Source organism: Rattus rattus, chromosome 12, assembly GCF_011064425.1.
Source record: "Rattus rattus isolate New Zealand chromosome 12, Rrattus_CSIRO_v1, whole genome shotgun sequence".
Taxonomy (NCBI): domain Eukaryota; kingdom Metazoa; phylum Chordata; class Mammalia; order Rodentia; family Muridae; genus Rattus; species Rattus rattus.
Window position 1 is genome coordinate 90,139,258 of NC_046165.1, and position 20,853 is coordinate 90,160,110.

At 45.2% G+C, this 20,853-nt stretch overlaps 2 protein-coding genes across 7 annotated transcripts in view; one reads left to right on the forward strand and one right to left on the reverse strand.

Annotated features, from left to right (window-relative positions):
* Positions 1 to 5,164, reverse strand: part of Ecd (ecdysoneless cell cycle regulator) — a 30,664-nt gene extending 25,500 nt beyond the window's left edge. The window contains 3 exon segments of the mRNA XM_032918376.1: positions 658 to 775; positions 3,820 to 4,041; positions 4,899 to 5,164. Coding sequence (XP_032774267.1) covers positions 658 to 775; positions 3,820 to 4,024 — 323 coding nt within the window. The 5' untranslated portion in view covers positions 4,025 to 4,041; positions 4,899 to 5,164.
* A 92-nt stretch (positions 5,165 to 5,256) lies between these two features.
* Fam149b1 (family with sequence similarity 149 member B1) overlaps positions 5,257 to 20,853 on the forward strand; it is a 38,220-nt gene continuing 22,623 nt past the window's right edge. For 4 of the 6 annotated variants that reach the window (XM_032918371.1, XM_032918374.1, XM_032918373.1 and 1 more), the window contains exons 1-6: positions 5,257 to 5,495; positions 8,234 to 8,338; positions 9,737 to 9,866; positions 12,695 to 12,837; positions 14,797 to 14,913; positions 16,539 to 16,697. In XM_032918371.1, coding sequence (XP_032774262.1) covers positions 5,449 to 5,495; positions 8,234 to 8,338; positions 9,737 to 9,866; positions 12,695 to 12,837; positions 14,797 to 14,913; positions 16,539 to 16,697 — 701 coding nt within the window. In that variant the 5' untranslated portion in view covers positions 5,257 to 5,448. The remainder of the gene's footprint in view (positions 5,496 to 8,233; positions 8,339 to 9,736; positions 9,867 to 12,694; positions 12,838 to 14,796; positions 14,914 to 16,538; positions 16,698 to 20,853) is intronic. The other 2 variants (XM_032918375.1, XM_032918370.1) reach the window with 2 other exon arrangements.

Here is a 20,853-nt window from a genome sequence, read left to right on the forward strand (position 1 = left end):
GCTATTCAAAAAAGGAGAAGGAGTTGTTCATGATGAACTGGGTGTGGTGGCCCACGCCTTTAATCCCAGCATTCCGGCAGCAGAGGCAAGTGGATCTCTGAGTTTGAGGCCAACCTGGTCAATGGAGTGAGTGAGTTCTGGGACAGCCAGGATACATAGAAATGCCCGTCTTGAGAAAACAAACACACATACAAACGCAGAGTTCACAGTAGTGACTTAGGAAGCTGCCAGCGCAGTGCCACCTTTCATGCTGCTTCACATTCTATTCACCACAAGTATCTGCTCTCTTACGATCACGGTTTCTCTAAAGCAGGGTCTTCATAGCATAAGCCAGGTGTCCTGAGACCCCCAATCCTCCTCCTTTCCCCTCCAGAGCACTGAAGCTATACACATCCACGATGCCAAGCACTAACTGGAACTCAAAAAGTGCAAAACCTGAAATAAGGTTTTGCTTGAAGTTTTTGGGGGAAATGAACTCTCCATTATCTTTCTGGAGAAAACAAAGTCGCAAGAGAATAGAAGACGGCCAGCTTTTCAATCTGCCCCAAATTGAACGATTACTGCCCAAGCTCAGACAAAAATTCCGGAATGAACACAAATATAATCACTAATGCTTTAAATGGGATTCTCTCTAGAATAATTAAATAGTGACAATACCTCGCCACCAGCTCTGGGAACGTCTTTGTAATCTGCTTTATGATGTAAACAATAAACCACTCATCCTCAATGTTGTCTCCAAACTTTGTCATGCCATACATGTGGGCGGGAACACCTCCTGTGAACAAGAGAGAAGCGGTCATAAGCCAGGCAATGTGTCCCTGCGAGTAAAACAAACAGAAGCATTCATTTACTAGCCGCGGACTAAGTTCCAAGAATTACTCTGGGAGCTGGGCTTGCAATTCTGAGCAAGACATGGGAAGTGCATTTCTGAGGAGTTTGGGTCTAAAACAAGAAACAGATAACTAAACATCGGATTGGACTTTCCAGAAGGAAGAACATGGTCAGAGGTGTGAAGTTACCGTAGATAAGTGAGTATCATGGGATACAAGAATTCTGTCCTGGAGGTGCAGAACATCTCAAACAAGGACACCGTCCCTAAGTATACAAAAGTCAACACATTCTTAAACAACCAAGAGTCCAAAAGGAAATCACAGGAGAAGTGAAAAGCTATCTCAGAACAAATGAAAGTATTACATATGAAAGTTCATAAACTTCAGCAAAAATCGTGAAAGTAGCAGTGTACAGCTATGCAAGATCTCAAACCAGCACTCCAACCTCAGGAAGGAAGGACAACCTCATACAAAGCACAAATCTAGCAGGAGGAACAAGACAGTTACAGCAAAGGTCAATAGAATCAAATAAGAAGAGACAACCAGGGGTTGGGGATTTAGCTCAGTGGTAGAGCGCTTGCCTAGCAAACACAAGGCCCTGGGTTCGATCCCCAGCCCCAAAAAAAAAAAAAAAGAAGAGACAACCAGAGTCAGATATGAAAGAAGAAACAGTATACTTTCTACAGAGTATAAAAGATTATAAGGGAATCTGTGTCTTATCATTTACAGACATTAATAAATCCATGATTAAGGCCTTGATGCAATCATGAAGTAGTAGAAAGTATTATCAGACCTACAGCTACAGAGGATGCTGGGTCAGTAATCAAAGCCTCTAACAGCTGAGCACAGGGCTTGTGATCCTAGCCCTGGGGAGGCTGAGGGAAGAGGGGCATGAGTTTGAGTGACAGTAGAGCCAAGTGATCTGTCTGAAACCATAAGCTAAAATAAGACCCTTTCAGTTGATTTTTCTCAGGTATTTTTTATCATGGCACTGAAAAACTGACTAAGCAAATTCAACAACACATTGAAAGGGATTATACTACCACAATGGAGTGAGATTTATTCCCATGCTACAGAGGACCTGGGTGCAATTCCCAGCACCCACATGGTGGCTCACAACCATTGGTGACTCTAGTTCCAAGGAATCCGACACCCTCCTCTGTCTCTGAGGGCACTGTGTGAACGTGGTGCACAGACATATGTGCAAACACCCAGGCACATAAAATAAAAAATTTAAGAAATCACTTGATGTAATGTACCACATGAGGGTCAAACAAATGCACTACGGGGTCTACCACAGCAACCACGGCAAAAACCAAACCAACCAAACAAACAAACAAAAAAATAAAAACAAAAGGTGTGAGATGAACAGCTGCTCAGTTCTGCTGCTCTCACTCCAAACCCCCCTTATCTCTCCAGTTAGAGCTCAGAGTAGAGTATGACTGTCATTTACATACCTATCAGAGTTCAACTGAAACCTCCCCCCACCCCCACCCCACCCTCCCACCCCCTCAGCTACAGGAAAACAGAGCTGGGAAGTGGCACACAAAGGTACTGTGCTCTACAAAGATACCTGCCAATGGTGAGGAGCTCAAGAGACTGAACTAGAGAGGGAAGGTAGGAAGCTGCAGTTCTCCAGAGGAAAGAATAAAGAGCATCCTCCCTGAGACCAAACGTGTGAGAAAAGGGAGATTCTGGGAGTGCTCACACCATGCTTTCCTGCTCTGTTCCTCACCGCACATAGCAAAGCGGGGACTGTAATTTGAAATACTAATTAGCTTGGGTAACAGTCAGCAATGCCATTACACAGTGAGAAAATGCAGGATACGCATGTTTTTGTTTTTGTTTTTTCTTTTTTTTTCGTAGCTGGGGACCAAACCCAGGGCCTTGCGCTTGCTAGGCAAGCGCTCTACCATTGAGCTAAATCCCCAACCCCCCCCCTTTTTTTTTAAAGATTTATTTATTGTATTTATTATATAGAAGTACACTGTAGCTGTCTTCAGACACCAGAAGAGGGCATCAGATCTCATTACAGATGGTTATGAGCCATCATGTGGTTGCTGGGATTTGAACTCAGGACCTCTGGAAGAGCAGTCAATGCTCTTAACCACTGAGCTTCTCTCCAGGCCCAGGCATGGTTTTTTAAAAGATAGTGGGTTGCTTTTGTTTTAAAACTCGCTCTCTGTGACCCAGGCTGGCCTCAAACTGGTGATTCTCCTGCCTTAGCCCCAGAGAGCTAAAATCACAGGCGAGTGCCACCATATCTGTCTAGCGGGCTCGTTTCAGATGTGGCACATTAATTTGTTCATCTCCCTGTCAGTAAACATTGCCTGTATTCCAGAAACCAATTAGGGCTGGGGAAATAGCTCAGTGGCAGACCAGTTGCTTAGCAACACACAAGGCTCCAGGTTCAATGCCCAGTGCTGGAGAAAGTTCAGTAAAAGTAAGAGCAAAGGAGAAAGTGAGTAGCTGCTAGCCAAATGTAACATGTTAGCACTAAAGCACGAACGGGAATGGCAGGATGAAAAGATACCAGGCTCCTGATACCAAACAGGCCCTATATAAGACACGCAGCACTCACTCATTTTCATAAAGTTAGGAGAAATGACAGAACAGACTACTGTATTGCTAGAATTGGCCAAAAAGCACTGGTGACAGCAGTAAAGGACAGAGTAATGCTTCTGGGTGGCGAATGACAGTAACAAAGCCCATTTAGTTGTCTTTATTAGCCAAAGTCACTCTTTGATTCTCAGCACAACGACGGCATGAATCTAAGCAACCTACCAAAGACATCATCAAGACAAGCACTGCGCAGTGAAGAAGAGCTGTGACTAAGACACAGGGTAAGCCTGGACCTGTGCAGCACTGCACTCACACCAAGGCAGAGTAAGAAGCTCAGAACAGTGGACACAGTCCCCTCATGCTCGGCCATAAGAGTGTTGTAGGAGCAAGTCTGTCTGAGGCAGCGCCGAATGGAAGGGCTATTTACCTTTTGCAGGCTTGTATTTGAGGTTGAAAGGCTGATTCTGCCAGATGTAAGGGACCAGTATGGGTGCGAACTGGGTCATGATTTGTTCAATGTACTTCTGAAGACTCTCCCTGTGCCCGTCTGTGTCTCTGGCCTCATCTGGTATCAGGAACAGATGGTATTCCACGGCATCCTCCACCATTGCAAGCCTCCCTTTGCCCTCCATTCTTCTCTGGAAACGGCCTTCGAAATTCCAGTGACATAAGCCACATCAAAGGATAAATAAAAACACTTTCAAAAATTCTTCTAGGTGATACGCACCTATCATCATCATGGTTCCGGCCTTTATTAGGCACCACTTGACTGATTATCCTCTGAGTGACATTCATACTTAAAACTATGTCCCTTAAATAGCTTGGAGCAATGGTCTATGGTCTCAGCTGAGAAACTGAGGCAAAAGGATCACCTGGGTCCAGGAGTCTGAAGATGGCCTAGGCAACATACACTGTTTCTCACAGACAAATGCTTGCCCTTAACTCAGTAGAAGTGTAATACAGTTTGAAAACATTATATTACTATCTGTTATTTTTCCTCTCAAAACCTTCAACTGTGCTTCAATTCGCTGCATACTTTGGGCACTCTACTTTCATGAGCTTTATAATTAATCATGAAATGAAAGTGTTAAGTCTCCCATCTCTAAAATACCTCCTTAGTTTAAAATTGTGTTATTAGGTGCGTTACAAGGCAGTGTCCCTTGCTCTACAGGGCTTCTACAGAAGATTTAAAACTGCAAACATTTGTGTGTTAGAGTTCCATTCCAAAATAATTCTCCATGGTTCCGGATGCCCACCTAATGCAGCAATTTAATTCTTAAGCTTACTTGGCTTTGCAATGAACCAATAAGGAACCTGCATCTTCTATGTAACTACCTACTCACACACCACTGTAAATTAGAATCGTGCTGCCTCTCAACCCGGAGGATCAAGGAAAAGTTCTACCCCCTACCCCCCACCCCCCACCCCCTAAATCCAAGAAGGACTCTTTATGTAGATTCTACAGAGTCAGAATTGGACTCGAGATCATGCGGGTAAGTGACATACCTGACAGCACGGAAAGAAGCGACCCAGGAGCACTGCCCTGGCGCGGTCTAGTGCTCTTTCACCAAACTAGACTCTCTTCTTCCACCTGACAAAAGTAAAGCGATTCGTTTACTAGCTCTCTCGTGTGCCTCTGCTCTGGCACCTTTCCTTGGCCGCCTCTTCCACTAGGACTCTTGGGGAGAGGCTACCACCAACTGCCCAATCCCCGACCAGGCAGTGTTCTCACGTTCGCTTGGGCCCACGCCTGAAAGCCTGGAAGCCATGAATCTCCGGAACCTTGGGAGTAGTCATTAAGGCGCACCGGAGCCAATTTCTGAACGAGCCTATATTCCTTCGTCACTTCCGCTCACGAAAGGAAGGAGGCAGGTCGGAAGACTATAGAGTGGGAACTCTGGGAGGTGGCGGTCCGGAATCTAAGCGACGGGGCGAGACGGGGCGAGACGGGGCCGGTAGGTGGCAGGAGGGGGCCGGGCCGGAGCCGGCGGGAGGGCCAGGCCCCGAGGCCCCCGCCCTGGCTTGCCCGCCCCGGCCGCCGAGGAGAAAAACGAGAATGATCTCCAGATACACTCGGAAGGCCGTGCCACAGAGCGTGGAGCTGTGAGTGAATTGCTCTGTTCGCCCAGCCTGGGCCGCAGGAGTTGAAGGGACCCTGTTTAACCCGTCCTCTCCTTTCCCGTCCTAGGCATAGGGACGAAAAATATCCTGAATTTTTCTCTCCTAAACCTGGTGGAAGTCGTGCCTTTTGTCCTTGGGTCACCAGCTGAGAGTATGTCATCCATGCTATCCTAGGACTGCCTTTTGGGCGGTTACTACCTGAATTGAGGGAGTGGATCTTCAGAAGCATTTATTGTCCCCCACAGTGCTTTTGACACCACTGAAGATAATAGCTGAATGCTACAATAAAGTTGGATGTGTCTAGTTCAAAACAACATGCAAAGCTGTATGCTTGAATGCAATAGCAAAATCAGGTTGAGACTAATTTTGCATATCCTACAAATAAAGATCACAGATCTAAAGATTGTACCTAGAAGGTGGTGCAGCTCAGAAGTACACACCAAGTGTCAGTTCTATTCTAAAGCCTGTTGTCAAGCTATTACACACATTGCCGACACACCCCCTGCAAACAGTGATCAGTTTTGTTTGTCCGTAAAAAGCAAGCACTTGTAGTTTTAAAGACCTGCTTTGTACCCTTAGTAAAGTGTTGTAACTTGGTGCCTTACCGTTTGCTGGTACATTGCAATTTCAAAAGACCTTCAGTTTCTTGATCCTTTCAACAGTTCTGAAAGATGGCTATAACTAGCTTCTATTTCTCAGATAAAATTAGAAAGGTTCCACATCTGAAGCCAATAGAGCCTGAACTTTCAAAAATCCAAGTCCCATTGTTCCTCCTTATTGAACTAAGTAACTCCTGCAGCCATACACTATCATCCATGCCAATAACATGCATTTAAAGTCACACCTGAGACTTTTAGATGGATACTTTTCTTGCCACGTAGCTTTTAAGGAAAATTACTAGATCTGGACCTTCCTGTCTATGCATACAAATAAGATGTACAAGCATGTCTAAAATGATGGCATAGGGCTGGTGCACAGTAGGTCCTCAATACGTGATGACCCCACTCTGCTCTTCCACCTTTACTTGGTAAAAGCCATATAAAGGACAGAACCGCTCCTTGCCTTTCATGCTATCTGTTAAGGAATAGCAAATCAGATAATAAGCTCTTTAGGGAATAAAACTAAGAAACAGTCATTTCCCCAAAGTGAGAAGGGTTTAACTTAAAATCTGCTCTTAATTTTAAAGATTTCATTCAGTGCGTATGTTCACATGTGCATGCACATGCACCATAGCACACATTTAGAGGTTAGAAGACAGCTTACAAGAGTCACCTCTTCCACTATGTGAGTCTTCGGGTCATGAGGTTTGGGGGCAAGTACCTCTATTTCCTGGGCCATCTCATCAGCCCCAGATTTGCTTTTATAATTATTTCTAACCAGAGAGGCTAAAAATACATTTTTTTTAATGAAGAAACTCTGGATAGTCATTTTCTGAGCTGGAATTACTGAACCTATGTAGTTATACAATTTGTTCTTGATGCTATTTTTTAAAGTTCCTAAAAATAACCTTTCTAAAAGGGAATCATAGTGGAGTGAACCATAAGGATTAAATGCATACATATGAGAGTGAATTTAAATGAATTTTTAATGTTAGATGTTACCGTGTTGGTTCATTTTAAAGCAGTAGCATTTTCGAACAGTTACTAGTTATAGATGTTAAGAGTTTAGCAGAATTGACTTTATGTATTGAACTCAGTGCCCCAGATGTGCTAATACTGCTAAGCTGTATTCCCAGCCTTGACTTTCATTTAAAATTTTATTTAAACATATAAGCAAGGTGTGATGTCTGTGTGTGTGTGACCACCTGAAATGTAAAACATTCATAACTTTTTAATCATCTATCTGTTGGGAACTTCTCCCCGGAATCTGTTTTCTGCTGGGCTTGTCTGCTGGAATAAACCATGCATTAGTTATTACATCTTCCAGACATAACTATCTAGAGTAGGCATCACCTCCCCCACAAAATTCTCTAGTCAGGTATATTCAGGAGACATTGTAGGTTAAGCAGTCTTACAAGTTTCTTTAGAGGGAGTGCCCCAGGTCTTTAATATGCAAACATACATCATGAACCCCTAGTACATGCGTTTCCCTTAAAGCACAGGATTAAATAATATGACAATATGATTAGTAAATTATAGTCAACATTAAACCTAAGTAGTCCGGTTCCCAGGCTTCTCAGTGGAGATGGACATTTTGAGATTTTAGTGAATTGTTCTATATTTGTAAAGCTAGGAATGTACACTTGAGTTTTTCTCTCTCTAGTGGTAGACATGGTTTAAAGTGTATGGTGGGACTGAAAAGGTGGCTCAAAGTTAAGAGCACTGACTGTTCTTGCAGAGGACCCGAGTTTAGTTCCAGCAGCCACATCGGGCTCACAGCTGCCTGTAACTCGAGGTTCAGACTTGATAGCCTTTGTGCATGTGATACATTCAAGTTCACACAGGCATAGACACCTACACAAATTTTTTTAATTGTTTTTAAGTATTTTCACCAGGGGCTGGCAAGATGGTCAGCATGTAAAAGTACTTGCCACCAAGGCTGACAACCAAGTTCAGTTCCAGGACTCACAAAGTGGAAGGAGAGAACCAACTCTCACAGGCTGGTCCCAGTCTTCACATGCACATATGCGGAGAATAATAGGAATTGTCAATACTGTAAGCCAGTGACTTCCTTCAGGAAGTGTAAATATCAAGAGAAGACTGTCTTGCTGTCTTTCACAGGAAAGGACTGACAAAGCACGCTCTGACCCACCATCCCCTTCCAGAGCAGCTGGGTGACGTTCCCTCTACCAACGACAGCCATGAGAAGGACACGAGTTCTCAGAGGTACTGCACAAAGCATAGCCGCTCGCTCGTTGTGCTCGCTTATGGTTCTGTTCATTGGGACCACGCCCGTGCTAGTGAGACAAAATAAGAAATGTTATCTCTATGAGAGCCTGAGCAGGAAGCTTGCTGGAGCTTGGATTGCAAAGCCTTTCTGCCTGTCTGTCTGTCTGTCTGCCCCCTCTCTCCCCCACGCCCCCCATGAGTTGGGGAGGAGGGGAGCACAAGTGAGCACTTGTACAGACACCTGCAGGTGCCCACAGAGCCTAGAGCTGTCTGTGCGTGTGTGCGTGCGTGTGTGTGTCTGTGTGTGTCTGTGTGTGTCTGTGTGTGTGTGTGTGTGTGTGTGTGTGTGTGTGTGTGTGTGAGAGAGAGAGAGAGAGAGAGAGAGAGAGAGAGAGAGAGAGAGAGAGAGAAGCGCGAGCTGCCGCCCCTGGGAGCTGCCCAGCATGGGTGCTGAGAACTGAACTTGCGTCCTCTTGTAAAGCAGTGCATGTTCTAACTTTAGAGACAGCTCTCCAGCCCACCAGAGGTGACATTGTGTAGTTGTTAAGTAGTTAAATTAAAAAATGGATCAGATCTGCGATTTTAATTCTATTCCTGACTTTTATTATTTGAGTACCATTGGGCAAGTGAGTTAATGGATAATGAAATAGAACAACAATCAGAAGTTGGTTCTTTGGAAGCTAGCCAGGAAAAGCAACAAATCTTTAGTTGGTTTGACCAAGAATAAAAAAAAACACTACTAACAATAATCAGGGGTTGGGAATTTGGCTCAATGGTAGAGTGCTTGCCTAGCAAGCGCAAGGTCCTAAGTTGGTCCCCAGCTTCAAAAAAAAAAAAAAAAAAAAAAAAAAAAACCAATAATCAGACTTCACACAGCACGTGTCATATAGTGAGCCCTGAGTAATAACTGTGGATACTAAGAAAAGGAGTTAGGAGACTAGCTTCAGCGAGGTCTGAGGAACAATGTGCTGTCAGGGGAAACTGTAAAGCCAAAACCTAGTGTCAAACCTGGAAATAAAACTGTGATTCCTAGAATTCTAAGAGAGTCAATTAGACCTGCACTGGCAGGCTACAGTGTCAAGGGTTAGATGAGATGGTGTCTGTAAATGTCCTTGAGGAGCTGCAGGCACTGAACAAGTCCAGACATTGTTAGATTTCTGAAGCATCTCTCGTGGGAAAGAGTGAGTGTCCCGTACAGGTGAGTACGAAGTCCACACAAGCTGACAGACACTCTTCACCACAGCTGCCATCCGTTCTATACAGACAAGGCCTTACAGGGCGCTTGAATTCCAAGTTTATTTTTGCCTCTACTCATATAGTGTATGCTTACTTACCACCTGATAAGTTGCTGAGGAATCAAGAATTTTCTCCCCTTCTCTCAAATTATCCATTTAGTGAATCTGACATCACCCAAGAATCACCGATTACATCAACTGACACTGGGAATTCGCACTCTGCTTTTCCAAGCTACGCAGGCACAGGGGTCTCGACAGAAGGCAGCTCCGACTTCTCTTGGGGATATGGTGTGAGTTGTCTGCTAATCATTCTGCTGCAGTCCTAGGAACTGAGGAATCGTCATTGCTTCCCTCTTCTGCACAGAGTGTGTGTGTGTGTGTGTGTGTGTGTGCGCGCGCGCGCGCACGCGTGCGCCCACGTGTGTGTGTATGCTTGCCATGTAAACAACTATGGAGGTCAGAGGTTAACAGTAGGTGTTTTCCTTGATCACTTTTAACCTTACTTGTTTGTTTATTGTTTTTGAGACAAGGTCTTTTTGTGTAACTCACTTATATAGACCAGGCTAGCCTCAAACTCACAGAGCTCCACATGCCTCTGCCTCCCCAGTGCTGCAATTAAAGGATGCACCTCCACGCCCAGGCATTTTATTCTGCATCGATGTTTTGAGACAAAGTTCCACACACACACACACACACAAACACCACCCCCCACCACACACACAGACTGGCCCCACACTCATAGAGACCTACCTGTCTCTTACTCCTGAGTGCTGAGATTAAAAGCATGTGCCACTGTGCATGGCTTTTATACTTTTTCAATTTAATTTGTAAAAACTGTGCATGCATGCATATTATGTATGTGTGGGTGCTGGTACCTTGGTCCATTTGTGGAGGGCATAGGACAACTTCGTAAAGTTATTTAATCCCATCTTTACGTGGGTGTAAGGCTTGCAGGCTAGCATCTTAATCCACTGAGGCATCTGTCCATAGTCAGCTGTTCTTCATGGAGTCACCTGATTGTTTAAATCTTTTGTTACTACCATTAGTCACTTTCCAGTCGTTTTTCATGAGTGTATGTTCCTCAGTTATTTGCATGTATATACTATTTTGTAGTCTCCTTTTGTCACTCACCATTGTTAATGTGGGTGTTTATTACTGCTCCACAGCCATCAACTAGATAGTATATATAATAGTGTTGGTGTTAACATGTTGTAGTGAGAGCATTTCCAGATTTAACTTTGGATTTTCAGATTGTATTAGTTTCTTCAGAGAATATTTTGAACATATCTGTCTGTTGCTGTAGTTACCTTAGGATTTAGGGTGAGGAGACTGACAAGGATGTAAGGTACAGGGAGTGACCTGTAGCACAGTGCTGAAACAGCATGTAACAAGGGTATTTACTTGAGACTAGAGTGTATAACAGGCTGAGACTTAGGACTGAAGAGGTGATCATGTAAAGAAAGAGAAAAGGACTTTCAGATTTCAGACAGATAAATGTCAGAGGGGGCTGGCAAAATAGCTCAGTGGTTAAATATCACTGGGACCAGTTATGATCCCAGCATCCATATAACAAGCCGGGTGCCTCCCCAATGGCTGTAAGCTGGGTGCCTCCCCAATGGCTGTAAGCTGGGTGCCTCCCCAATGGCTGTAAGCTGGGTCTCCCAACCCCAATGGCTGTAAGCCGGGTGCCTCCCCAGTGGCTGTAAGCTGGGTCTCCCACCCCCCGTGCCTATAACCTCAAGATAGCGGTGCTTACTTCCAGCCTGGCTGAGACTCAAGCCCCAGACTGGAGAAGAGCCCCATCTCAGGAACAGGCACAGCGTGATGGAGAGAAAACCTGATGCCCTGGGCTCTTCTGGCCTCACACAGACACACATAAGAGGACAAGAAACTTGTATTTCATAGATAAACGTTGTTAGAACTGAAAAGGTGTGTGGGTAGAGGAGATCTAAGGTGGTGAATCTGGGGAAGACGCACAAATGGTGTGGAGCAGGGGAACAGGACTGCACCTGTGGGCATCAAACTCCTCCTGGTGAATGAATCCCACGCCTGACCAGGAGGCTTCAGTGAGCCAGCCAAACAGTCCCATGACCTCTGTGTTGTGATCCGTCTTTTTAGGCTCTAAATGTCATGTACATGTTTCTGATCTCTTCCACTCCTTGGCATGAACGCCCCCTGCCTTAACTTCCCTTTATAAACACAGTGCCTCAAATGAGCTCTAAGATAGCAAAATATGATTGCTGCTGTTTGTATTTGCAGTGGTGGAGATTGAGTGTGTGTGTGTGTATGTGTGTGTGTGTGTGTGTGTGTGTCTGTCTGTCTGTCTGTCTCTATCTGTGCCTGTGTGTGTGTATGTCTGTGTCTGTGTGTATGTATGTGTGTATGTCTGTGTGTATATATATGTGCATGTGTCTGTATCTGTGCCTGTGCTTGTGTGCGTGTCTGTGTCTGTGTGTGCCTGTATATGCGTCTGTCTATGTGTGTATCTATATCTGTGTTGGAGACACAATGCTATGGTATGAATATGGAGTTCAGAAGATAACTTGCGGAAAGCTGGAAAGATGGCTGAGTGGTTAAGTGCACTGGCTCCTCTTCAGAGGACCCAGGTTCAATAACAGCTGTCTGTAACTCCAATTCCAGGGGATCTGCCACTCTTGCATGCAAGCAAAACACCACATAAAGATAAATAAATCTTTTTTTTTAATTTTATAAAGAAGATGACAACTTGTGAGCCTGAGTTGGCTTAAAAATAGAAAGTTCATGTTATGACATCCACTGGCGCTCATTCTGTAATACACTATAAGATTTTTTCAAAAATTAAAATTTAATTATAAAGAATTTGCCAACAAAAAGCACACACCAAAATTAATCAGACACAAAGTCTATACCTCTCGCATCTCAGTGACTCGTAAGTGCATGAAAATATCTGGTGTGAAAGCGTAAAGTGAAGTGTAAAGAATAGCTAGCCGTGTAGACACTCCCAGTAGATCTCTTCTACCAGTAGCTCATCTGAACGTCTGTGGGATTGTGTTTGATCATGTAGAGCTCCCAGTAGATCTATTATATTAATAGCTCGTCTCATCTAACCGTCTGTGGGATTGCCTTTGTTTGTTTCTAGGAACTTGACCAGAATGCCACTGAGAAAGTGCAGGCCATGTTCACGGCCATTGATGAGCTCCTGTATGAACAGAAGCCAAGCGTGCACACACAGAGCCTGCAGAGAGAGTGCCAGCAGTGGGCGTCCAGCTTCCCTCACCTCAGGTGCCAGCTCGCGGATCCGGGAACCTCTCTGGGCTGTAGATTATTTCTCAGATAGGGTCTCACTATGAAAGGTCGGCTGTGTAGGAGCTCACTCTGTAGACCAGACTGGCCGTATCAGGTATCCCAGGTTGGCCCTCCTCTCTGTCTCCAGAGTGCTGGGGTTTAAAGGCTCACCTGGCCCAGGCATGGTTTTTGTTTCTTTGTTTTGCTTTTTGGTTTGTTTGTTTGTTTGTTTTTAACATATATGATTTTGATTAAATTATCTAAAGCCATGTTATACAAAGCCTCAGCTGAAAGAAAAGTCAAGTCAGTACAAGTTTATCCTAAAAGCATGTCATTCTAATTGAACTTTTTGATTTTTGGAGACAGGGCCTCACTGTGTAGACCAGGCTGGCTTCCAACTCATTTATCTGCCTGCCTCTGCCCCCCTTGGCCACCACATCTAGCTATGAGTAAAACATTTTTTGGGTTTTTTTTAAGGTTTATTTATTCAATGTACATGAGTACACTGTAGCTGTCTTCAGACACACCAGAAGAAGGCATCAGATCCCATTACAGATGGTTGTGAGCCACCATGTGGTTGCTGGGAATTGAACTCAGGACTTCTGGAAGAGCAGTCAGTGCTCTTATCCGCTGAGCCATCTCTCCAGTCCTAAACTGTTTTATAAATGTGTCTGTGTACATATGAGAAAAGGTCTCAGGTATCCCAGGTTGGCCCTGAACTTTTTTAAAAAGTATTTTTTCTTAGGCTGGGTATGGTGTCACATGCCTTTAGTCCTAGCATTCCAGAGGCAGGTAGATCTCTATGAGTTCAGGGCCAGCCTGATCTACATAGTGGGATCCAGGACAGCCAGAGCTACATAGTGTAACCCTGTCTCAAAAACAAAAATAACAAAGCAAAACAAAAAAGCCCTCCTTAAATGTTCTGTTTGCCTAAATGTATGTACACATACTGCACATCCACCGGGTGCCCATGGGGACCAGAAGAGGGTCTGACTGTCTGAAACTGCAGTTACAGACAGTGTGAACTGCCATGTACAGTGTGAACTGCCGTGTACAGACAGTGTGAACTGCCGTGTACAGACAGTGTGAACTGCCGTGTAGGCGTTGGAAACTGAACCTGGTCCTCTGCAACAGCAGAAAGTGCTCTTAACCTCTGAGCTCTCTCTCGAGCTCCAAGCATGGAACTCCGCATCTGAGCTGATGATCTTGAACTCTGACTCCTCCTCCAGCCTCCGCCTCCTGGGATTGCAGACATGGGCCATCATGTCACAAGCCAAGTAAAATATATCAGTAGCTGGCTTTGAGTGTCAGGACATTCCAGAGAACCTTTCTTTTGAAAGGTGTATGGGGGGTGGGGGAATGTGGTGTGGGATGTACTAGGGATTGAACCCAGAGCCTTGTCAGGCTAGGAGGTATCCTACTGCTGCACTGCACTGCACCCCTAGGAGGTGTCCTACCGCTGCACTGCACTGCCCTGCACCCCTAGGAGGTGTCCTACCACTGCACTGCACTGCCCTGCACCCCTAGGAGGTGTCCTACCGCTGCACTGCACTGCACCCCTAGGAGGTGTCCTACCACTGCACTGCACTACCCTGCACCCCTAGGAGGTGTCCTATCGCTGCACTGCACTGCCCTGCAAGGCTAGGAGGTGTCCTACCGCTGCACTGCACTGCACCCCTAGGAGGTGTCCTACCACTGCACTGCACTGCACCCCTAGGAGGTGTCCTACCACTGCACTGCACTGCCCTGCACCCCTAGCGTTTCTTGGGTTTGAAGTTTCTGCACAATGGCTTTATTTTTTCCATAAATATCCTGTCAAAGGGAAGAGTCCTTCATAATCAGTGTCTGACTGACTTTGTAGACGTTCTAGGAGAGCCATCAGACTTGGTGCTAAAGTGCTTAGCTTTTACATGCAGGCCAAGGGAAGGCCTTCACTGTGTCTGTTTTTGTTTGAAGGATTCTGGGTAGGCAGATAATCACTTCGAGTGAAGGCTATGGATTGTACCCTAGATCCCCTTCTGCTGTGTCAGCTTCACATGAAGCAATCTTGCCTCAAGAAAGAGAGTCTACCATGTAAGTATTTCATGATGCAAGCACATCAGTCAGTCCTCCAGCTTGATGCAAGCACATCAGTCAGTCCTCTAGCTTGCTGCGATGGCTCCTTGGGAGGGTGGAGACACAGGGGCAGAGCCTGGGTTCTGAGATGTGTGGCCTAGGTCTGCTTTTTGACCATGTTCTGTTCTAGGAAGTATCAGAGAAGTGTGTCCTGGGTGTTTTAAGTTAACATAACAGGTTGCCATAAAATAAGGTTTATCAATGGCTGAGAGTCTCTACAAAAATCCTATCAATTTGCCACATTGCATTAAAAAAGCTTCTAATAGATTCCCATTGCCTTTAAGATAAATATATAAAAATTAATAAGCTGGCCCTACCTGCTGCTTTCTTGTCTGTCACTTTCTTGTCTCTCATTCAGCAATCCTCCTGATGTTAATTGCCTCTCATATCTTAAATGCATTCAAATGGGGTTGGTCCACTTTCATTTGGAAAGTGTTCTTGGCCTGGGAAGGAGCCACACATAAGCAATTCAGTCATTTTGTGTATGTCTGACTGACACCTACCACAGTGCCTTAGATACCACTGACATCCTTCAACTTCTTCTAAGTGAGAACATAACATGTTTACATGATAACAGAATGCACAAAAAAGCAGACTAATGTATAAATGAGATTATGGTTTCAAATAAGGTTGTCTTCAGCATAAATAGTAGTATGTGGGTCAAAATGGTAGTCCAGGAAGTTAAATCATAAACCAGGAAAGAAGGAAGGAAGGAAGGAAGGAAGGAAGGAAGGAAGGAAGGAAGGAAGGAAGGAAGGGGAAGAAAGAAAAAAGAAAGAAAGAAAGAAAGAAAGAAAGAAAGAAAAAGAAACCTGAAAAGTTGAGTTTGCAGGGATAAACTATGCATTCTTCTGCTTCAGGTTAATTTAACAGTTGTGTCTAAATAGGGTTTCACTATGTAGCCCTGGCTGGCCTGGAACTCACTGTGTAGACCAAGATAGCCTCAAACTCAGAGATCCACCTGCATATTCTACCCAGCTATATTTATTGTAAATACAAATTTCAACAGATGCTGTTGAGAACAGTGCTGTGGGAGAACTAGATTCCACCTCCTAGGTAAGGAAGTCAGCCCTTGCCATGGTGTACAGAGAACAGCAACCCTACATGAAACAGGGGAAGCTTCCATGACACTTGGCTTTACAGTGATTTCTAGGACATAATATCATAGGCAAAATCAAAACTAGTCAGATTCCTGAGTGCAAATAAGAAAGAGAGAATAGGATAACGTGTTTGCAAAGCCGGAAGGTACAAGGAATTTCTACAACTCAAAACTAAAACAACCTAGCTGAAAATGGACAGAGGATACAAATAGACAGCTCTCTAAATGTACGTGAGTGGCCATCAGTTGTATGAAAAGATCCCATGTTACCATCAGAAGAGGAGTCCAAGTCAGAGCCAGGCAGTATCACCTAGCATGGTCAGGTACCGAGGGTAATGCCCCTAGCACTGGGAAACAGTTAGAATAGCTAGGGTATTGCCAGGGCAAGAAGGTTTGCCCAAGGTTCTGTTACCACGCTATGCTGCCAGCTGTGTGAGAGCTGTTCTAGTACGTCATTAATAGTACCTTTTCTTCCCTCTCCAAGATTTGGTATAAGGGGAAAGAAGTTACACTTTTCATCGTCTTACAAAGCATCTCCCAGCACCAAAGCCTCTGGCTCGTCTGCTGATGGAGAGGAGGCGGACTGTATAATCTTCTCTGAAGGAATAATCGAGGAGTACCTAGCTTTTGACCACACAGATATGTGAGTACCACCTTTCAAGAGTCTCACTCTGGTGTATCTATTAGCGTCTACTTTTTTAGAGACTGATTACTAATGTCACCTGAAGTAGATTTGTAACCATTTGGAATCTGTTTCCAGTTAGCTCCCACATGCACAGCTCATGTCCTGTTGCTCCCACACACCAGGGTCCTCCATACCTTCTTCTCCACTTACGGTTTGCCTTTTCTATAATCAGATGTTTAAATGACTAATTTTATCTATATAATCTGATTTTATCCTTTTATAAATTATCACCAGTGATAACATCAAAGAGTTGAAGAGGTGTGAACTTTGTTTAAAATAAACTTTCTTACTTTGTTATTCTTGTTTTGAGACATGATTTCAATCTGTAGTCTTGACTGGACTCGAACTCATACAAATTCACCTGCCTCTGCCTTCCATGTGCTAGGATTAAAGGTGTGCATCACTATGGCCATCTAATTCTTACTTTAAAAGGATACATAATTTATCAGTTAATCATGCTTAAACTATCTACTTTATTCTGACAGTAGTCATAGATGAGATGCTACCCGGAAATGGGACAGGTGAGCTCAGAGTGAATAAGGGATCTGTCTGAGGTTCAGTCAAGCCAGAACCTCATTCATCTGCTAAACTCGGTGCTCTCATGACACCCCGTGCTCCCTTTCTGAAATGTAAACTATCTGAGTCATTAAAAGTTGTCGATAACTGGGATGTGGCTCAGTTGGTAAATTGTCTTCCCGACAGATACAAAGCTCTGGGTCCAATCCCTAGCACCACATAAACGGGGAGCAGTGGCTCGGCCTGTAACCCAGTGTCCAGGAGGTAGTAGTAAGAGAAGCAGAGGCTCCCGTCCTCAGCTACAGAGAAGGTTAAAGGCAAGCCTGGGCTATGTGGCTCCCGTCCTCAGCTGCAGAGAAGGTTAAAGGCAAGCCCAGGCTATGTGGCTCCCATCCTCAGCTACTGAGAAGGTTAAAGGCAAGCCTGGGCTATGTGGCTCCCGTCCTCAGCTACAGAGAAGGTTAAAGGCAAGCCTGGGCTATGTGGCTCCCGTCCTCAGCTACAGAGAAGGTTAAAGGCAAGCCCGGGCTATGTGGCTCCCGTCCTCAGCTGCAGAGAAGGTTAAAGGCAAGCCTGGGCTATGTGGCTCCCGTCCTCAGCTGCAGAGAAGGTTAAAGGCAAGCCTGGGCTATGTGGCTCCCGTCCTCAGCTGCAGAGAAGGTTAAAGGCAAGCCTGGGCTATGTGGCTCCCGTCCTCAGCTGCAGAGAAGGTTAAAGGCAAGCCTGGGCTATGTGGCTCCCATCCTCAGCTGCAGAGAAGGTTAAAGGCAAGCCTGGGCTATGTTACACTCTGTCTCATTTAAAAAGGCTCAGTGGGTAAATGCTTGTCATACAAGCCTGACAAACTGACTCAGATCCCTAAGACCCACGTAAGCTAAATGCAGTAGCACAGACGTCTGTCATTCCAGAATATTTTCGTGCAGGGAATTGGGAGGCAGAGACAGGAGAATCTCCAAAGGCTGATGGAGCAATTAGCCTGGTGCACCTACTAGTGAGTACACTAGTATACTAGTGAGCAAGAGAGCTTCCATCTCAAACAATTAGCCTGGTGCACCTACTAGTGAGTACACTAGTATACTAGTGAGCAAGAGAGCTTCCATCTCAAACAATTAGCCTGGTGCACCTACTAGTGAGTATACTAGTATACTAGTGAGCAAGAGAGCTTCCATCTCAAACACGATGGAAGGCAAAGACCTAAGGTTGTCCTTTAACCTCCACATGTGCACCATAGCATACACACATCCATACTCACACACACACACAGATCACGCACAAAACTAGTTAATGGGGAATGACTCCTTGTATAAAAAACTAGGGGTTGGGGATTTAGCTCAGTGGTAGAGTGTTTGCCTTGCAAGCGCAAGGCCCTGGGTTCGGTCCCCAGCTCCGAAAAAAAGAAAAGGAAAAAAAAAACCTAATATTTCCAGGACCAGTATTCTAACAGCATATCTGGAAGTGCCGGCACTGTGTAGGCCGGGGGGGGGTGCGTCTGGCGATGGTGTCGTATGATTGTAGACCTCTCTTCCTCCTGCGGTGTCTTCTACAGACATCTTCACTCCTGTGCTCGCTCACTCATGGACTCACAGTCCTACAGCCAGCAGACAGCTCCGTGTGTAAGGGAATTTGCAATGAGTGCTTTTGATCTTCTAGAGACCCCTCCTTCCCTGGCCTTTCTCATCTACTTGTGTCTTTTGTTTTTTGGTTGTCTGTCCCTTCCGTCCTTCCTCTTAAGTTATAAAGAATGAAGTAGACTGACTAACGTAAACTGTGATACAGATGACTGGTATGTGCTCCTAGGGCACCTTCCTTTTTCTGACGAGAGTAAACCCAAGTGATAATATGGTAATCAGGAAATATGGGCAAGACTTTGAAAGGCAGCCTTATTAGGGATGCTACCAAAATATATTCTTGTAAAGTGACACAGTGGCCTTTAGAATGTTACTGACTAAAATTGACCTTCTAGAGCAGGCCTATAATCACAGTTATTCAGGAAATTGAGTCAAGGAGAGTCACAAGTTCAAAGCCAGCCTGGGTTATAAAGTGAGGTTGGACTAGCTTATCCAACTTGGGAAGACACTGTCTCAAAATAAAAAGTTAAAACAGGCCGGAGTATGTAACTCAGGGGTAGAGAGCCGGAGTATGTAACTCAGGGGTAGAGAGCTGGAGTATGTAACTCAGGGGTAGAGAGCTGGAGTATGTAACTCAGGGGTAGAGAGCTGGAGTATGTAACTCAGGGGTAGAGAGCTGGAGTATGTAACTCAGGGGTAGAGAGCTGGAGTATGTAACTCAGGGGTAGAGAGCTGGAGTATGTAACTCAGGGGTAGAGAGCTGGAGTATGTAACTCAGGGGTAGAGAGCTGGAGTATGTAACTCAGGGGTAGAGAGCTGGAGTATGTAACTCAGGGGTAGAGAGCTGGAGTATGTAACTCAGGGGTAGAGAGCCGGAGTATGTAACTCAGTGGTAGAGAGCTGGAGTGCTGGAGTATGTAACTCAGGGTAGAGAGCTGGAGTATGTAACTCAGTGGAGGTGGAGAGAACTCAGTGTAGAGAGCTGGAATTATGTAACTCAGTGTAGAGAGCTGGAGTATGTAACTCAGGGGTAGAGAGCTGGAGTATGTAACTCAGGGGTAGAGAGCTGGAGTATGTAACTCAGTGGTGAGAGCTGGAGTATGTAACTCAGTGTAGAGAGCTGGGGTATGTAACTCAGGGATAGAGTGCTGGAGTATGTAACTCAGGGGTGAGAGCGGGTGTTTGTAGAGCTGGAGTATGTAACTCAGTGTAGAGAGCTGGAGTATGTAACTCAGGGAGGGGAAGACCGGGTTTTGGAACCAAGGGGGAGAGAGCTGGAGTATGTAACTCAGTGGTGAGAGCTGGAGTATGTAACTCAGTGGAGAGAGCTGGAGTATGTAACTCAGTGTAGAGAGCCGGAGTATGTAACTCAGTGTAGAGAGCTGGAGTATGTAACTCAGGGATAGAGTGCTGGAGTATGTAACTCAGGGGTGAGAGCTGGAGTATGTAACTCAGTGTAGAGAGCTGGAGTATGTAACTCAGTGTAGAGAGCCGGAGTATGTAACTCAGTGTAGAGAGCTGGAGTATGTAACTCAGTGTAGAGAGCTGGAGTATGTAACTCAGGGGTAGAGAGCTGGAGTATGTAACTCAGGGGTAGAGAGCTGGAGTATGTAACTCAGTGGTGAGAGCTGGAGTATGTAACTCAGTGGTGAGAGCTGGAGTATGTAACTCAGTGTAGAGGTAGAGAGCTGGGAGTATGTAACTCAGGGTAGAGAGCTGGAGTATGTAACTCAGTGTAGAGAGCTGGAGTATGTAACTCAGTGGAGAGAGCTGGAGGATGTAACTCAGGGGGAGAGAGCTGGAGTTTGTAACCCAGGGGTAGAGTGCTGGAGTATGTAACTCAGGAGGTGGAGTATGTAACTCAGGGGTAGAGAGCTGGAGTATGTAACTCAGGGGTGAGAGCTGGAGTATGTAACTCAGGGGTGAGAGCTGGAGTTTGTAACTCAGGGGTAGAGAGCTTATCCTGCAGAAGGCCCTGGCTGAGACCCCAGGACCACAGGGAAAATGTTCCTAACTGAAGATACTGGTGT